At 42.9% G+C, this 13,199-nt stretch overlaps 1 protein-coding gene across 4 annotated transcripts in view; it reads right to left on the minus strand.

Moving 5' to 3' along the window:
- The window catches only part of WDFY3 (WD repeat and FYVE domain containing 3), a 125,871-nt gene that overhangs the window by 3,966 nt on the left and 108,706 nt on the right, over window positions 1–13,199 (minus strand). For all 4 annotated transcript variants that reach the window (XM_035112493.2, XM_035112491.2, XM_035112492.2 and 1 more), the window contains 14 exons: window positions 12,099–12,216; window positions 11,409–11,515; window positions 11,157–11,310; window positions 10,809–10,900; window positions 10,157–10,369; window positions 8,506–8,653; window positions 6,565–6,719; window positions 5,558–5,716; window positions 4,698–4,877; window positions 3,319–3,501; window positions 2,613–2,709; window positions 1,828–2,157; window positions 1,517–1,628; window positions 813–1,010 (listed from right to left, as the gene is read on the minus strand). In XM_035112493.2, coding sequence (XP_034968384.2) covers window positions 813–1,010; window positions 1,517–1,628; window positions 1,828–2,157; window positions 2,613–2,709; window positions 3,319–3,501; window positions 4,698–4,877; window positions 5,558–5,716; window positions 6,565–6,719; window positions 8,506–8,653; window positions 10,157–10,369; window positions 10,809–10,900; window positions 11,157–11,310; window positions 11,409–11,515; window positions 12,099–12,216 — 2,246 coding nt within the window. The remainder of the gene's footprint in view (window positions 1–812; window positions 1,011–1,516; window positions 1,629–1,827; window positions 2,158–2,612; window positions 2,710–3,318; window positions 3,502–4,697; window positions 4,878–5,557; window positions 5,717–6,564; window positions 6,720–8,505; window positions 8,654–10,156; window positions 10,370–10,808; window positions 10,901–11,156; window positions 11,311–11,408; window positions 11,516–12,098; window positions 12,217–13,199) is intronic.

A 13,199-nucleotide genomic window follows, 5' to 3' on the forward strand; every position in this document is an offset into this window, starting at 1 on the left:
TCCTGCATTTATGTTCAGAATCACACAGTTCTGCTGTTAGAAGAGCCTTGCTCTAGGGGCAGGGGTGTTCTCGGAGCACCCGGTCATCTTGACCAAGGGAAGAACCAGCAATCAATCAACGGAATCCAAGGGGTCATGGTATAGTGACAGTACTACTGAAACGGAAGTGGAATTTCCGGGGTAACTAGTGTTAAAGTGGCCGGCAATGGGCTTATAAAGGATCAACTGTTCTGAGAACCAGCACTAATGTTTACAGGAGATTCTGGAAACAGGGTATTCCACTTATGCTATTGTGGGTTTAATTTCCCCTCTAGGCCAGTTAATGAGCTCTATCCTATCTTTCTCAAAATAATTTAGCACAAAGTTATCTACAGTAAGAGAATTTATTGATTTTTGGTGGGGAGGGGGAGTATCAGATTTGCTAGTGAAATAAATAGGGTACCTGTTGTTATCAAGAAGCAGCTCTTTAGACAAGTTGTGTACAAATGTAGACTTGCAAGGGGCAAGATTAATGATATTTGGAATTCATTTTTTAAAATAGATTAAGGTCTGGTTAACTACAATAACAAGTTTTTCTCCTTTTTTCGTAATATACACAATATATGTTTTTCCTGTTTTGTTTTCTACATGGGTACTATTTCTTGTTTCTTCTTTTTTGTGTGTCTTATCTTATTCTGTGCACTTGTAATTCTGTACTTTTTTATTTTTCAATAAAGAATATAAAATAAAAAAGAAGCAACTCTTCAGATGCTAGCAAAACCTTTGTGAGAACCAGTCTGTAAAGAATTCACAGGAGAGACCATCTTTCTTACTTCTGACAGAAGAGCTGCCCGCAGTTTCTGCAATGGTGACGCCTTTCAGTAAGAGAGAAACGGACAGAGCAGCTGGAACAACTGTCTCCTCCCTCATCTTTCACCCAGTGGTCAGCTGCAGAGCGGCCGGGCTGGTCACTCACTGACCAGCTGAACACTCTGCCTCTGCTGTCGCCTACGAGAATCCTGCTGTGATCCCTGAAAAGAGAAACAGATAGGCAAAGACAAATTAGCACCCGGTCTAAGCATTAGGAACTAGCCTCAAGGCTAGAGAGAAACATGTTTTTAAAGCCAGAGAATACTTGGCCAAAGGTAACATCCCCCCCCCTCAAATGAATGCAACAGCCTTGCTGATTCAAAGTAAGGGCTACCAGGTCAGACTTACTTTCTTTCAACTTTGAAAAAGGGGGAAAGTGTCTGAATGGTACCAAAAAAATACAAAAATTGTAAAGAAGAATGCCCAAATCATTTCATTAAAGGCCTCATTCTGCTCCTGGCACCTGATGCTCTGACGTAGGCTAACTCTGAGCACAGTAGTTTTACCTAGCTACCATGGCTTATAGTTGCCTCTCCTATATGTCTAACCATTTCAAAGCAATTTTCAGTTCCAAAGTTGCTTGTTTTGTTCTAGCCGATCTAAAGCTAAAACCACTACTGTGCCTTCAGCTGATATACTGAGGACACACAGAAAGCAGGTCGCTCACTTGGAGATGCCCAATGCCGTGATGTCCGCAGGATGTGCGTTGTCCTTGCGATCAAAGGCCGTGTGCATAGTTAGTTTGCTCCTGAACACTAGCTGCCGCTCCCATCTGTAGCCTAAGAAAGGAAAACGGGTAAGAATGCAAGCAAAGGTGGAGGGTGGGAAATGTATCTGCATGGTGCCTGGTCAGGAGGGGAAATGCCGCTCAGGATCTCAGCCCACTGGCCCCAGAGTACAGGATTTATCTGGGCACCTGGAAACCTGCCCAGGCAACACACTTCTAGTTTGGCATGTCGCCAAGAGGCGTTTCCATACCTGGCTTGAGCTTGCTGTAATGTCGTAGTTCCCCTGGATTAGGGTGTGGGTGGTTAGCTTGAACCTGGGGGTGGACTTTTGCTTGCCCCTCGGAGTAGGTCACGAAGATGAAGCCATCCTTCTCATCCAAGCTGAGCTGGTCGGACCAGCGCCTCGAGTCATCAGAGCTGCTGTCTGCCGACCATGCAGCTGCTGCTCGGGCTGAAGACGAGCGAGGCCTGTGGCTGGCGCTGCCTGGCTGGCTCCGGCTGTCCTGCAGCTTTGGGTCCTGGACGAGGCCCTGGTCCTCTGCTTCCGAATCGCTGCTGTCCTCATCCGGGGCTTCCTCTCCTGTTACATGCAATGCATAAAACAAAACCCCAGCCATGATTCACTTTCCCCCACTAGACCTGCCCCTCCATAACTCTGACGTAAAACCTAGGTCCAGATTCATACAAAATCCATTTGGGACATTATTATATCATCCATGCCAGGGGGAGGCAGCCAAAGTGGTGCTCCCCGGTTTTGTCAGATGCCAGACCAGGCCAGCAAAGCAATTGATCAGTGATGGTGGGAGTTAAAAATAAGTTATTAAAAACTATTTACAACTGATAATGTTACCGTTTTCCTCTTTTTATTAGCTGTTTTTGAGATTTATTTATTTTAAAGCAATTGAATGGTATATAAATTGTATGAAATAAATAAAAGTTGAGCCCCAACTACAACTGGAGAAGCAAAGGTTTCCCACTCCTGAGCTATACCTTGAACAATTCACAGCTGAACACAAAGCCAAAAAGAAACAGCACCTATTTGGGTTTCCGGACACTCTTCCTGCATCTCGAGCGCCTCCACAGGTTCAGGAGCTGGAGTTTCTGGGACCTGCAGAAACTCCATTCGCCAGAACTAGGAGAAGGAGAAATGAAAGTGTAAATCTGAATGCATATCCTCCTTGCCGTATAACCTGGCTTTCAACCTGACACGATATAACAAGACATGGAGCGAAGTAACATTGAAAGCACTCAAAGAGATACAAAAATCAAGGCACATTTAAATTACAATCGAACTAGGTTTCTAACTAGCGGATGGGCTATTCAACCGCTTTAGTATATGAGTAAATGAATATGCCATTGAAGAATTCTGAATAGATAGGAGCTGCAATTAGGAATGAACCTGGAAATCCTATATAAGTCCTGTCATCCTGTTTCCCACAATAGATGCTTATGGGAAGCCCACAAAGAGGACAGGAGTGCAATAGCCCTCTCCCAATTAGCATTTTTAGAGTATATGGCTATCACACCTAGTAACCACTGATGGCCTTATTGTTCATGAATCCCCTTTAGACTTCAGATTCATGAGTTTCAATGTTGCCCCACTTCCTTTCCTTCACTGGATGGGCCAGGTCCTCATATTATGAACAAAGGAGAGGAAAAAAACTTCTCTATCAATTTCCTCTGTACCACGAGGCATGCTGCCGACCCACAATTTTATTTCTACATGACTGCTGGTACTTACTCGGACCACTCCATCTGAATGCCCCGTCACAATCACGTTCTGGGTATCCCATTCGTTCATTTCTGACATGCAACAGCACAGGATTTGCTGGCTGCGCCCGGTGAAAGTGTTCACACTCACTATGGGGTTCCCATTAATGCTCCACACGTGGATGTAAGTGCCAGCACAGGACACAATGTCTCCCTGAAAAAAAGGATAAACGTTTTAGGCACACTTAAGATCTCAACGGTGCCATTCTTTGCCATTCCGGGGGAGAAATGCATCTCGGTTTAATATGAAGAACAAAGGTGTGGTCTGGCTGGAAACTCAAGAACCGGTTACTTGAAACTGACCCCACCAGGAACTGATCTACATAGGTAAGAGGCTGCAATCTAGTTAAAGACAAATTGAAGGCCCCGTAATATGCTACTGCTATGGCACACAAACAATGTCGCTGCAATAGCAACTGGTATCATGTGGGTGGAGTCAAGTCCACGGCTCCTTTCAACCCAACTGCCATCATTCGGGAATGACCATAACAAGCCTACAGGATGACATGCTTTCCATTATTACAGCAGGTTGAAGCCACAAGGAAGCAGCTTAAAGGCCAATGCAGTATTGTGAGATCTGACCCCTCCCTGGTACTCTGCCATGCCTGCTCTTCTAGTGACAGTGCCAAGAATTTATGATAGGTCTTCCCCTCCTCCAGAGTCAACTTACCTAGTTCCTGGGCCAAAAATGATGGTCAGGTGAAAATATGATAAACAATGGTTTCGGAAGACGGGAAGGGAATCTGGTTGACCCCCCCCCCCAATAATAAGTTTGTCTAAGTACCCAGCAAGCTGCTTTCTGTTGGCAAAAAATCGCACCAAACAGTTGACACCCCAAAATGGGCTCCATGATGTTTTCATTTAATAGCTTGAAAAACGTCACTAACTAGGGGACATACAGGTGAAACTCAGAAAATTAGAATATCATCGAAAAGTGCATTTATTTCAGTAATACAACTTTTTATTTTTTATTTTTCTTTTAATTTTTACAAATGCTTTCTTTTGGAAATTCCACAGTAATAAAACAAATAGTTACAATACAAAAACAAACATCGCTATCACATTTCATTAATTACATTCCATTTATAATTGACCTGCCTAACGACAAATAATTACAATTACAACAAATAAAGGCTTGACATATCTTGCTTTGCATGTCTTGCATCTATCTCATGTATTGGTTTCACCTTTTAAGTTGCATTATGAAATAAATGCACTTTTCGATGATATTCTAATTTTCCGAGTTTCACCTGTATGTAATCTGGAGCTGAAATGGGCACAACCAGCTCAAGAGTGATTGTCTACATTTGTATCTCTTCTAAGAGAAGCAGTCAATGTTCTGTTCTGTACCGTCAGTTCGTTGATGCAGAGGGCTGAAACGGGGGCCCGGTGGCCACGAAGCTGTGTTAAGAAGGAGAGCTTGTTCAAATCCCAGATGATGCAGGTGCGGTCCCGAGACCCACTCACAATGATGTGATAGGCCAGGGAGGCTGTTAAACACGTGACTGCCTCCGTGTGGCCGAGCAGCGCCTAAAAACAGAGGAAGGCAGAAGAAAATACATAAAGCATTTGCTGCAAAGTGCTGCAAATACAGATATTGGAATAGTTTTCCTTTGAAGACTATTACTAGGTTGCAGAAGACAAATTAAAATCTAAGAAACACAATGCTTTGGAAACCGAATAGTGTGGTTTCTTGCTAAATAAGCTCGAACCACTTAAGTGGGTTTTGTAGCCATTTCCCATGGGAGCCTCGTTGAAATGAATGGAGACTCTGCGATAGTGAACTGGTGAATTGTGCCTAAGCAAAGGATGACAACAAGAACGAATTCTCAGCCCCTTCCTTGCCTTTTGCTCACCTTTTGCTTATATAGGCAGACCCCTATGGGGACAAAAGACAGTGGCAGGACATAGAGCAGGGGTGTATTTCAATGGTTTTAGTAAATTGTCCATGCAGCCATAAGGACATAAGGCTATGGCTGTGCAGGGTGATAAGCAGATTTTTTTTCAGTCTGACAGAATCCAGTGTGAATTTCTTTCTTTCCCCAGAAAACAACAACAACAACAACAACAACTTTTGGTGATCTATCCATGTGCCAACAGTTGAGGAGAGCAAAACTTTCTGACTTAGTTCACTCCCAACTTGCCGGATTTAATCAGTGCTGATGAGCTATGCTTGGGCCCAATTTTCTGACACAGAAATCCAGATTTACCTGCTTAAGAGTGAGCGTTCTGGCTTTTTCCTTAGAGGTGCCCATCTCCCATACACAAACAACGGTGCTGGTTCCTCCGGTGATGACCAGCTTGGGATTGGGGCAGATGGCACTGAGAACCTGTCCCCATTCCGATAAGCATTCATAAACTATCACGGCCTAGAAAGGTGGGGAAGTAAAACAGTGCACCCATCAATTTATAAACCGTGGCCAGTTTCCAGCATCCTATCACTGTGTTGGTTGGGGAAGATACATTTCCTTCCGCTCAACCTTGTATCCTGGGAGAAAACCAGCTCACGCTTCCAAAGGCAGTTCCAGGGGAGAGGCAATGGATTTCTAATACTCCCATCCACAACCAAAGATGGGAGCCGGCTCCTTGGTTTCATGGGGAGGGGCAAAGCAAGGGAAGTGTGGAAAGCCTGGGAGTAATAGGAGAAGAAAGCCAGGAATCCTCTACCCCATAACATAATGCACTCTGTATTTTGGCCCATCTTAAAGCCATTATCATAGTTTATCCTGCACTGCAAGATGGTGCTCATGCAAATTATACTTGTTAATTAAAACATAAGTACATTTAACAGACAGATTTCATAGGAAATGTTCCACTAGAAACAACTTTCTGCCAAGTGTTAACTTGCCCCACAGCCTGCTGAATAAATACCGGGTTTATTTATTTATGTTACAAACTTTCAAAAAATGCACCGCTTGATTGTTAAAAACCAAACAAACCTCAAAGCGGTTTTTGGAAAAAAACAAAAAACAATAAAATTATCAATAAAAATAAACAGCAATGATTTCAAAAAAATTAAAATCAGCAATTAACTAACAACAGTCTAAAACATGCACCAACTTTCTAAGTACCTGGATAGGCTTGTCTGAACAAAAATGTGTCCAGCAAGTTTCTAAAAGGGTACAGTTAAGACACCTGCCTGAGGCAGCTTGTTCAGTCATTGTTTTCCATCATCAAGTATGCAAGTTAAAGAGCCAAAAAAATCTGAGAGACAAACCTTGTCTGACTCATAGGTTCCCAGCCTGCAGCTGAGATCTGCATAACCCCAAGCAAAGGTTTTATTCCAGGCTGGTGGAATTAGCACTTTATTCTGCTCCACTGCTAAAATTCCTTTGTCCGTGTACACGATCTGTCCTACACGCTCCTTGAGCTCTGCTCAAAGAGAGAAAGAAAAGTGAGAAAGAAAAGATAGCAGCACTCACAAACAAGAGCTCATAAAAACATTCGCTGTTCCAAGATTAGGTGAAAGCTATACCCAATCACAGTAGACAGTGAGGATATTTCACGAGAACTTTGTTATCTTTCTGAGAAACTTGCTTACACTACTGAAAGCTCTGAAAGAATTTAAACAGTGACCAGTGATGTTAATTTCTTATCAACTCCCATGACACAGAAGTGTAAGAAATTGGATAAGAGATTTCCAAGGGCATAGAGCTACTGAGAACGCTTCAGGAATTTGTTAATGCTCAAATCAGTTTTACGTTTCAGCAGAGCAGTGAGAAATGTCGCTGGGGAGTATCAAAATAACTTTGTATAAATTCAAACACAACCATTCCATTGTAAGACGACTTCTTTTCAGTCCTCTAGCAACATGAATCTTGTTCATGGTTCAGTGTGGTAGAAGCAAGGCAAATCCAAACAGCACAAAGCCTAAGGGAAGATCTGTAGTGCAGGCACAATGTAAGGCCGGCTCCCAGTCCAGAAGGCTCTTTTGTGCTCTTATAATTTCCAGCGAAGTCAGGAAGCATGGAAATTAACTTCGGGTTGCAGCCTGGACCTATCTCTGAATGTCGCTAGTGCACACATCTACAGTCTCCAGAGACGGCAAGTCAGTTTCTAGATGATATTCCCTTAGAGCCATCTAGAAAATCAGTTTCTAGATGATATTCCTTTAGAGCAGGGGTCCCCAGACTTACCGCGCAGCGGGCCAGAGGGCAGGGGAGTGCGCGCGCAGCGGGCCGGAGGGCGGGGGAGTGCGCGCCCATGCGCATGCGCACACGCACGCGGTCGTGAAAAAATTGCCGAAAATCGCTTGTGCGCATGCGTATGGGCCTCCCCCGACCCAGAAGTGCATCGGAAATGACCTCTTCTGGGTCGGGAGAGGCCCATACGCATGCGCACAAAGGATTTTCGGCGATTTTTTGCCGATTTGGAAGATCGTCGCCGCGCCGCGCGCTGTAAGAGCGGGCGGCGGCAGCGGGCGGCGGGGGCCGTCGCGGGACGGATTTGGAGGCCAATTGGGCCGCATCCGGCCCGGGGGCCGTAGTTTGGGGACCCCTGCTTTAGAGCCATCCCAACACAGCCTTAACTGCAAAGAGAGGCTATTGTGGGGTGGGGGTTATTAGCGTGACTGTTGCTACCCAAGCTGCAGGCACTGGACACCACAGTCATATAGGCCTCTATGCAAATAAAGTCCAACATGTAATCCAGATCTGTGCTGACTGTCCACTCTTCACAACTCCGAGGGATCAGGATTTGTGGGTTTTGCTTACACAGTTCACTCTATGAGGACAAGCCCTGTTCAAATGAGGTGTCTAATGTACAGATGCCATTGACAATCCTTGCCCTGCAGCAAGTGAAATATTTGAGGCACACTGGCCTTTGTTTTGTTTTCTTTATTTTAATATCAGCTTGTTTAAAATTGGCTTCATATATATTGCTTGGTTTGTTTTCACTCGTTTCTTTACCTGCCGTGACATGTTCTGTTGTTTCTAGTGCACTTAATTTTTGGCATATTCTGTTCTGCGCATGCCAGAACATAGATGCAACAAGGGACGCTTCACATTTTTAACAGATAAATAAATACATTTTAATTGATAGAGATGGCCTTGGAAGTCTTTTTCTTCTGGGGCCAACAACAGTATATGTTTTTAATAAAAATGCCTGGGAACTATGAGCATAGTTCTAAAAAAAAAAGTAAACTGATTGCAGCATTTACCTTTTACTGGTGCAAGAGAAGGTCTCAGGTTGTCTAAATGATGGAAAAAAATCTTGCCACTGGCAATACCTGGTGGGATAGAAACCCCACTTATTTCTCCATTAATTCGGCTTCTCACTCGCTTTGGAGGGTGAGGTTTCTTAAACAACTGCAGCAAGACAGAAAACATTACAGGCTTAGCAGCAGGCCTGCAAATAATTTGCAGCAACACCTCTCAAAACATGTCAGCACCATCCATGAGACTTGTTGCAAATAAATTCCCTAACAGAGATGGATTTCACAGTCACAGGAAACACACAAGCTGTTTTCAGTTGCCTCGGCCCACCATGTGACGATGAGTCAGTGAAATACCAGTATTTGCCACTCCTGAAATGCACCCAAAGCCATGTTAAGCAACCACAGGGTGCTTTTAAAGGGACCATCAGAGGGGCAGATGGAATGCTGGCGTTTATCAAAACAGGATGCTAGTATGAATACAGTAAGCGGCAGCCATAAACAGAGAATTATTATGATTTGGCAGGCTTTACTCTAAACAGTTAATAACATTTCAAAACACTCCTTTTAAATCTGTTCACATAATTTCATTGTTAGAGAGGGACGTTTTTGCAGTGGAATGTTCTCTGTGATGAAGGGACAGGTCAGTTCTATTTTAGCTTCTGGGAAGGTGGTAAAAAGTTTTATCTTTATTTTTAATATGCAGGTATTGAAGGGACAGAAGAAGTTAGTTTTAATCCAGTTCTGTCTTCGTACTTTTATGTTTCAGGTTTTTAGGATTTTCATTTTTACTGCCAGCTTTGATGCTGAGAGCTACCGGTATGTGGGATCCCATAAATGAAACCCTAAGCAAGTAATTTTAATTTTGGAGAAAATGTCAGTCACTTTATGTTTTGGCTGTGTGGCTGCTTGTTCTTTGTCAAAATCTGTGCAAGGCCTTGGAACTCCATATATTTATATTTTATGTCTGGAAATTACATTTTCCTTCTGGAAAGCGTCAAGGGCGTGATCCACTGGGAAGTTCTCCTGGGCAAGCACAACTAAAATCAAGATTTTTCATATTTCACATTCGTTTAAATGGACCTTGCACAGAAGATCTTCTTGATGAACTACCCCCCTTTCCTCCTTTGCTTAAGGTCTACCTAGATCCCATTCAAACATGAGTATATTCACTGCTATGTGCCCAAAGCTGCATACTTGCTTCTCTGTGAAACAAGATCATGCCAACATACTGAGGATGGACATATTTGTTTATTCTTGGAGTCACTCCAAGGCCATCCAGTTCATCTCCATTTCGGTCATGATGTTGTGTGGTGACATTAATATGCAATATTACAAAGATAGAATGAGTTGAAGGCCTACACCCTGTCCCCCAGACTGATACCAAGGATTGTCATTCCAATACGTTGCATTTGCATGACCAGCTTTTACTTTCACTAGGAAATCAGAGCAACTGTGACTTGCCCTTTGAAACAAGAATAAAGCCCATGGAAATGAGATTCAAACTCCTGATTGCTTCATCCTCCCCCAAAGGGCCATGGGTCTCCAAGCCTTGAACAGATGGAATTAAATCTCCGAAAGGACAAGGCAAATACAACAGAATATACCAACTTTGTCTTGAACCAAAGAGGCACCATACTCAAATGTCATTCATTACCTGTTTCGGTATCTGTCCAAAGTTGTTAATGAATCCTATAGTAGCTGTTTCTTTTAATGGATCGTTTATGTTGTATATGTCCACTTGGCCCTCATAGAAGAGATGATGGAAAACATTTACAGCTTCTACTGCAGGCGGCCCTTGCTGTTTGTAGCCAAATATCAAGTCTATCCACTCGTGCAGGTGAGAACTCACAAAATCGCATTCCAAAGCCTGCAATTCAAAATGTGCACGTTAAACAGAGCACAACCTGCTTACAGGTGGGCAAAGGCTTGCTTGCTGAAATAAAGCAATCCAACAGATGGCATTGTTAGCCAACATCATGATCAAGTTTCTTTTCTTTTTATTAAAAAAACTGCTTTACTTATTTTCCTTCAATTTATAGGCTGCTCTAAAAACATTGCAACTGGTTTTTTTTTAAAAAAACCAAAACAAAACTTCATTACAGAGTTCTAATACGAAGGAAGGTGAGAATTTATCAAGTGGACTCACTACGTCAACCGACGTGTTTGATAATCCCAGTGTGCTCAGCATGTACAAAAGATATAAAGAGCAAAACTACCAGCCAAAAATGCTTTCTTCCATGCAGAATAGCAAGATTTGGATGGGAGGCCAGAAAGTTATTTTAGTTTCTAACAAGAACATACATTACCTCCCGATGCACTCTGATGAATTCGCGGGGATCCCCTTTAGCCCATGGGGGGAGTATTACATCCCCAAGTTTAGTGCCATTCTGCTTGCAACCTACAAGGCGAAAACGAGGATAAAGAGGATTTTTCTGCAATGAAGTGTGCTTCCTGAGACAGTTTAATAGGACACCTGAATGAGCTCCATAGCCCAAACGAGCAGTTTAAAACGACCAGTCTCCAAAATTAAGACTAAAACATACACTGCTATTATCTTTATTTAATACACATCAAAATCCGCTTTATGTTCATCTTTCAACGGTGTCTCTGTAAGAAAGAAATACAGCCATGCTATGAAAAGTGGCTTTTCTCACCTAGGTCAAAGTTGTTGGAATTGAGTAGCAACTCTGGGAGGTAGAAGAATTCTGGGATAAGCTCCTTGACATCTGCCATATTGTGCTTAGATGCAGAGTACCAGGCTTCACGCACACTGTGGAACATTCTGTCAGCCAAGTCAAAGTGGCCGCCCTGAGGAAGGAAAAAGAGAAGTATTTGCACGGCAACTAAGGCGTTCCCCACACTGCTCATTACACCTTGGAAGCAAATGGCAGAAGTAAATAGTTTACCTGTAACCTTAAGAATATCTGCGTAAAGGGTTCCATTCGCACAAGATATGAGGCTACTATCATGGCTGATGAATAATGGGTGCCGTAATGATAAGCTGGAGTTTCACCTGCAAGAAAATGGGGGGTGGGGAATAACAGGAAAAGGAAATAGGAAGGAAATGAGGAAGTCTGTGTTAAATTACTAGGCTTAGTCAGTATTAGTTTGCTAACACCAAGACACTAAGTACATCTAAAATTGGTATAGTTAAAATTTGTTTCAATGCTTATCATTTGGCACTATAGTCACTTACATTGTTATAGTGCTCAACTAATAATATTTCTTTTTTAAAGAAATGTCACACACAGTATTTTATAACACTCTTTTTGGAATTAAATGCTTCAGATTAGCCACAAGAAGTTTCTCTAGAGATCATTTCTTGAATGTCTTTATCAGCGGAAACATTTCCAAGAACTGATGGAGACAAGCAGGATTTTATACGATTATTATATTAATTTGGCGCAGGGGCTCAACTGAATCATAGCAAATCTCCTAACGATAAACCTGTCCCCAGCTTCTTAGCTGGTAAAACTGACGATGTCTGGCGGGATCTCCAGCCCCCAGAAAATCAGATTAAAGGAAAAGCCACAGTACCGTTTATTCCATTACATCCACCTCAGATTGTGGATGGTAAGAGGTTTTATTGCACTTACCATTAGGGTCTTCCCAGTCCTTGTAGCGCTTCTTATACTGAGCTAACCTCTCATCAGTCTGGGCTCCCATTGGTTTAGCCAAGTTTCTAAATGTCTTTGGGTTGGTAAGATCCAATTCCTTTAAAAGTAAACAAGTAGTAAAGTTCATTCTTAAGAAATTCATTTCTCCGACTAAATGCATACATTCACGTGCAACTATTTCTGGCTCCTCTATTCAATATATTGAGATACTGGTTTCTAAAAATGTTGGCAGCTACTCTACATATTTAGCTGCTCAGGCCTGATTTAAAACAATTGTCCCTTTCTCTCATCTGAAGTGCAGATATGTCTTTTATTAATTCTCTACAAATTACTGCAACATTACTCAAGCGTCTGCCTTGAAACACCCAACCCACAACTTATTCCACAGATTAGTTAACAAAGAGTAATATTTAAAGAAGCAAGGCTTCCAGCCGTAATCTGAGTTACTTTTAAGTGCAGGGTTTTAGGCAGGGGTCAGCAAACTTTTTCAGCAGGGGGCCGGTCCATTGGCCCTCAGACCTTCTGGGGGGGGGGCGGACTATATTTCTTTAAAAAAATATGAACGGATTCCTATGCCCCACAAATAACCCAGAGATGCATTTATAATAACTTCTGCTCCTCATGTTCTTATTTCAATTTTTTTTTAATCTAAATATATAAAAATGTTCACGATGTGTGCGCAGGAGCCAATGTATGGAGATACCGGGGGGAGGGGACAACACTCCCCGGGGAAAACAGAGGGATGGGTATCCTACCAGAACACAGGGATGAGCCAGGGGGGTTGGAGGGAGGAGGGGCGGGATACGTCATGGATCGGGACAGGGTGGGGGGAATCACAGGGATGACCCACAGCAACGTGTGGCCGGGCCAGCTGGTTTTAAATAAAAGGATACATTCTACTCATGTAAAAACACCAGGCAGGCCCCCAAATAACCCAGAGATGCATTTTAAATAAAAGGACACATTCTACTCATGTAAAAACATGCTGATTGCCGGACCATCTGCGGGCCGGATTTAGAAGGCAATTGGGCCGCATCCGGCCCCCGGGCCTTAGTTTGGGGACCCTTGGTTTTAGGTTTC

Source organism: Zootoca vivipara, chromosome 9 (genome assembly GCF_963506605.1).
Source record: "Zootoca vivipara chromosome 9, rZooViv1.1, whole genome shotgun sequence".
NCBI classification, from domain to species: Eukaryota; Metazoa; Chordata; class Lepidosauria; order Squamata; family Lacertidae; genus Zootoca; species Zootoca vivipara.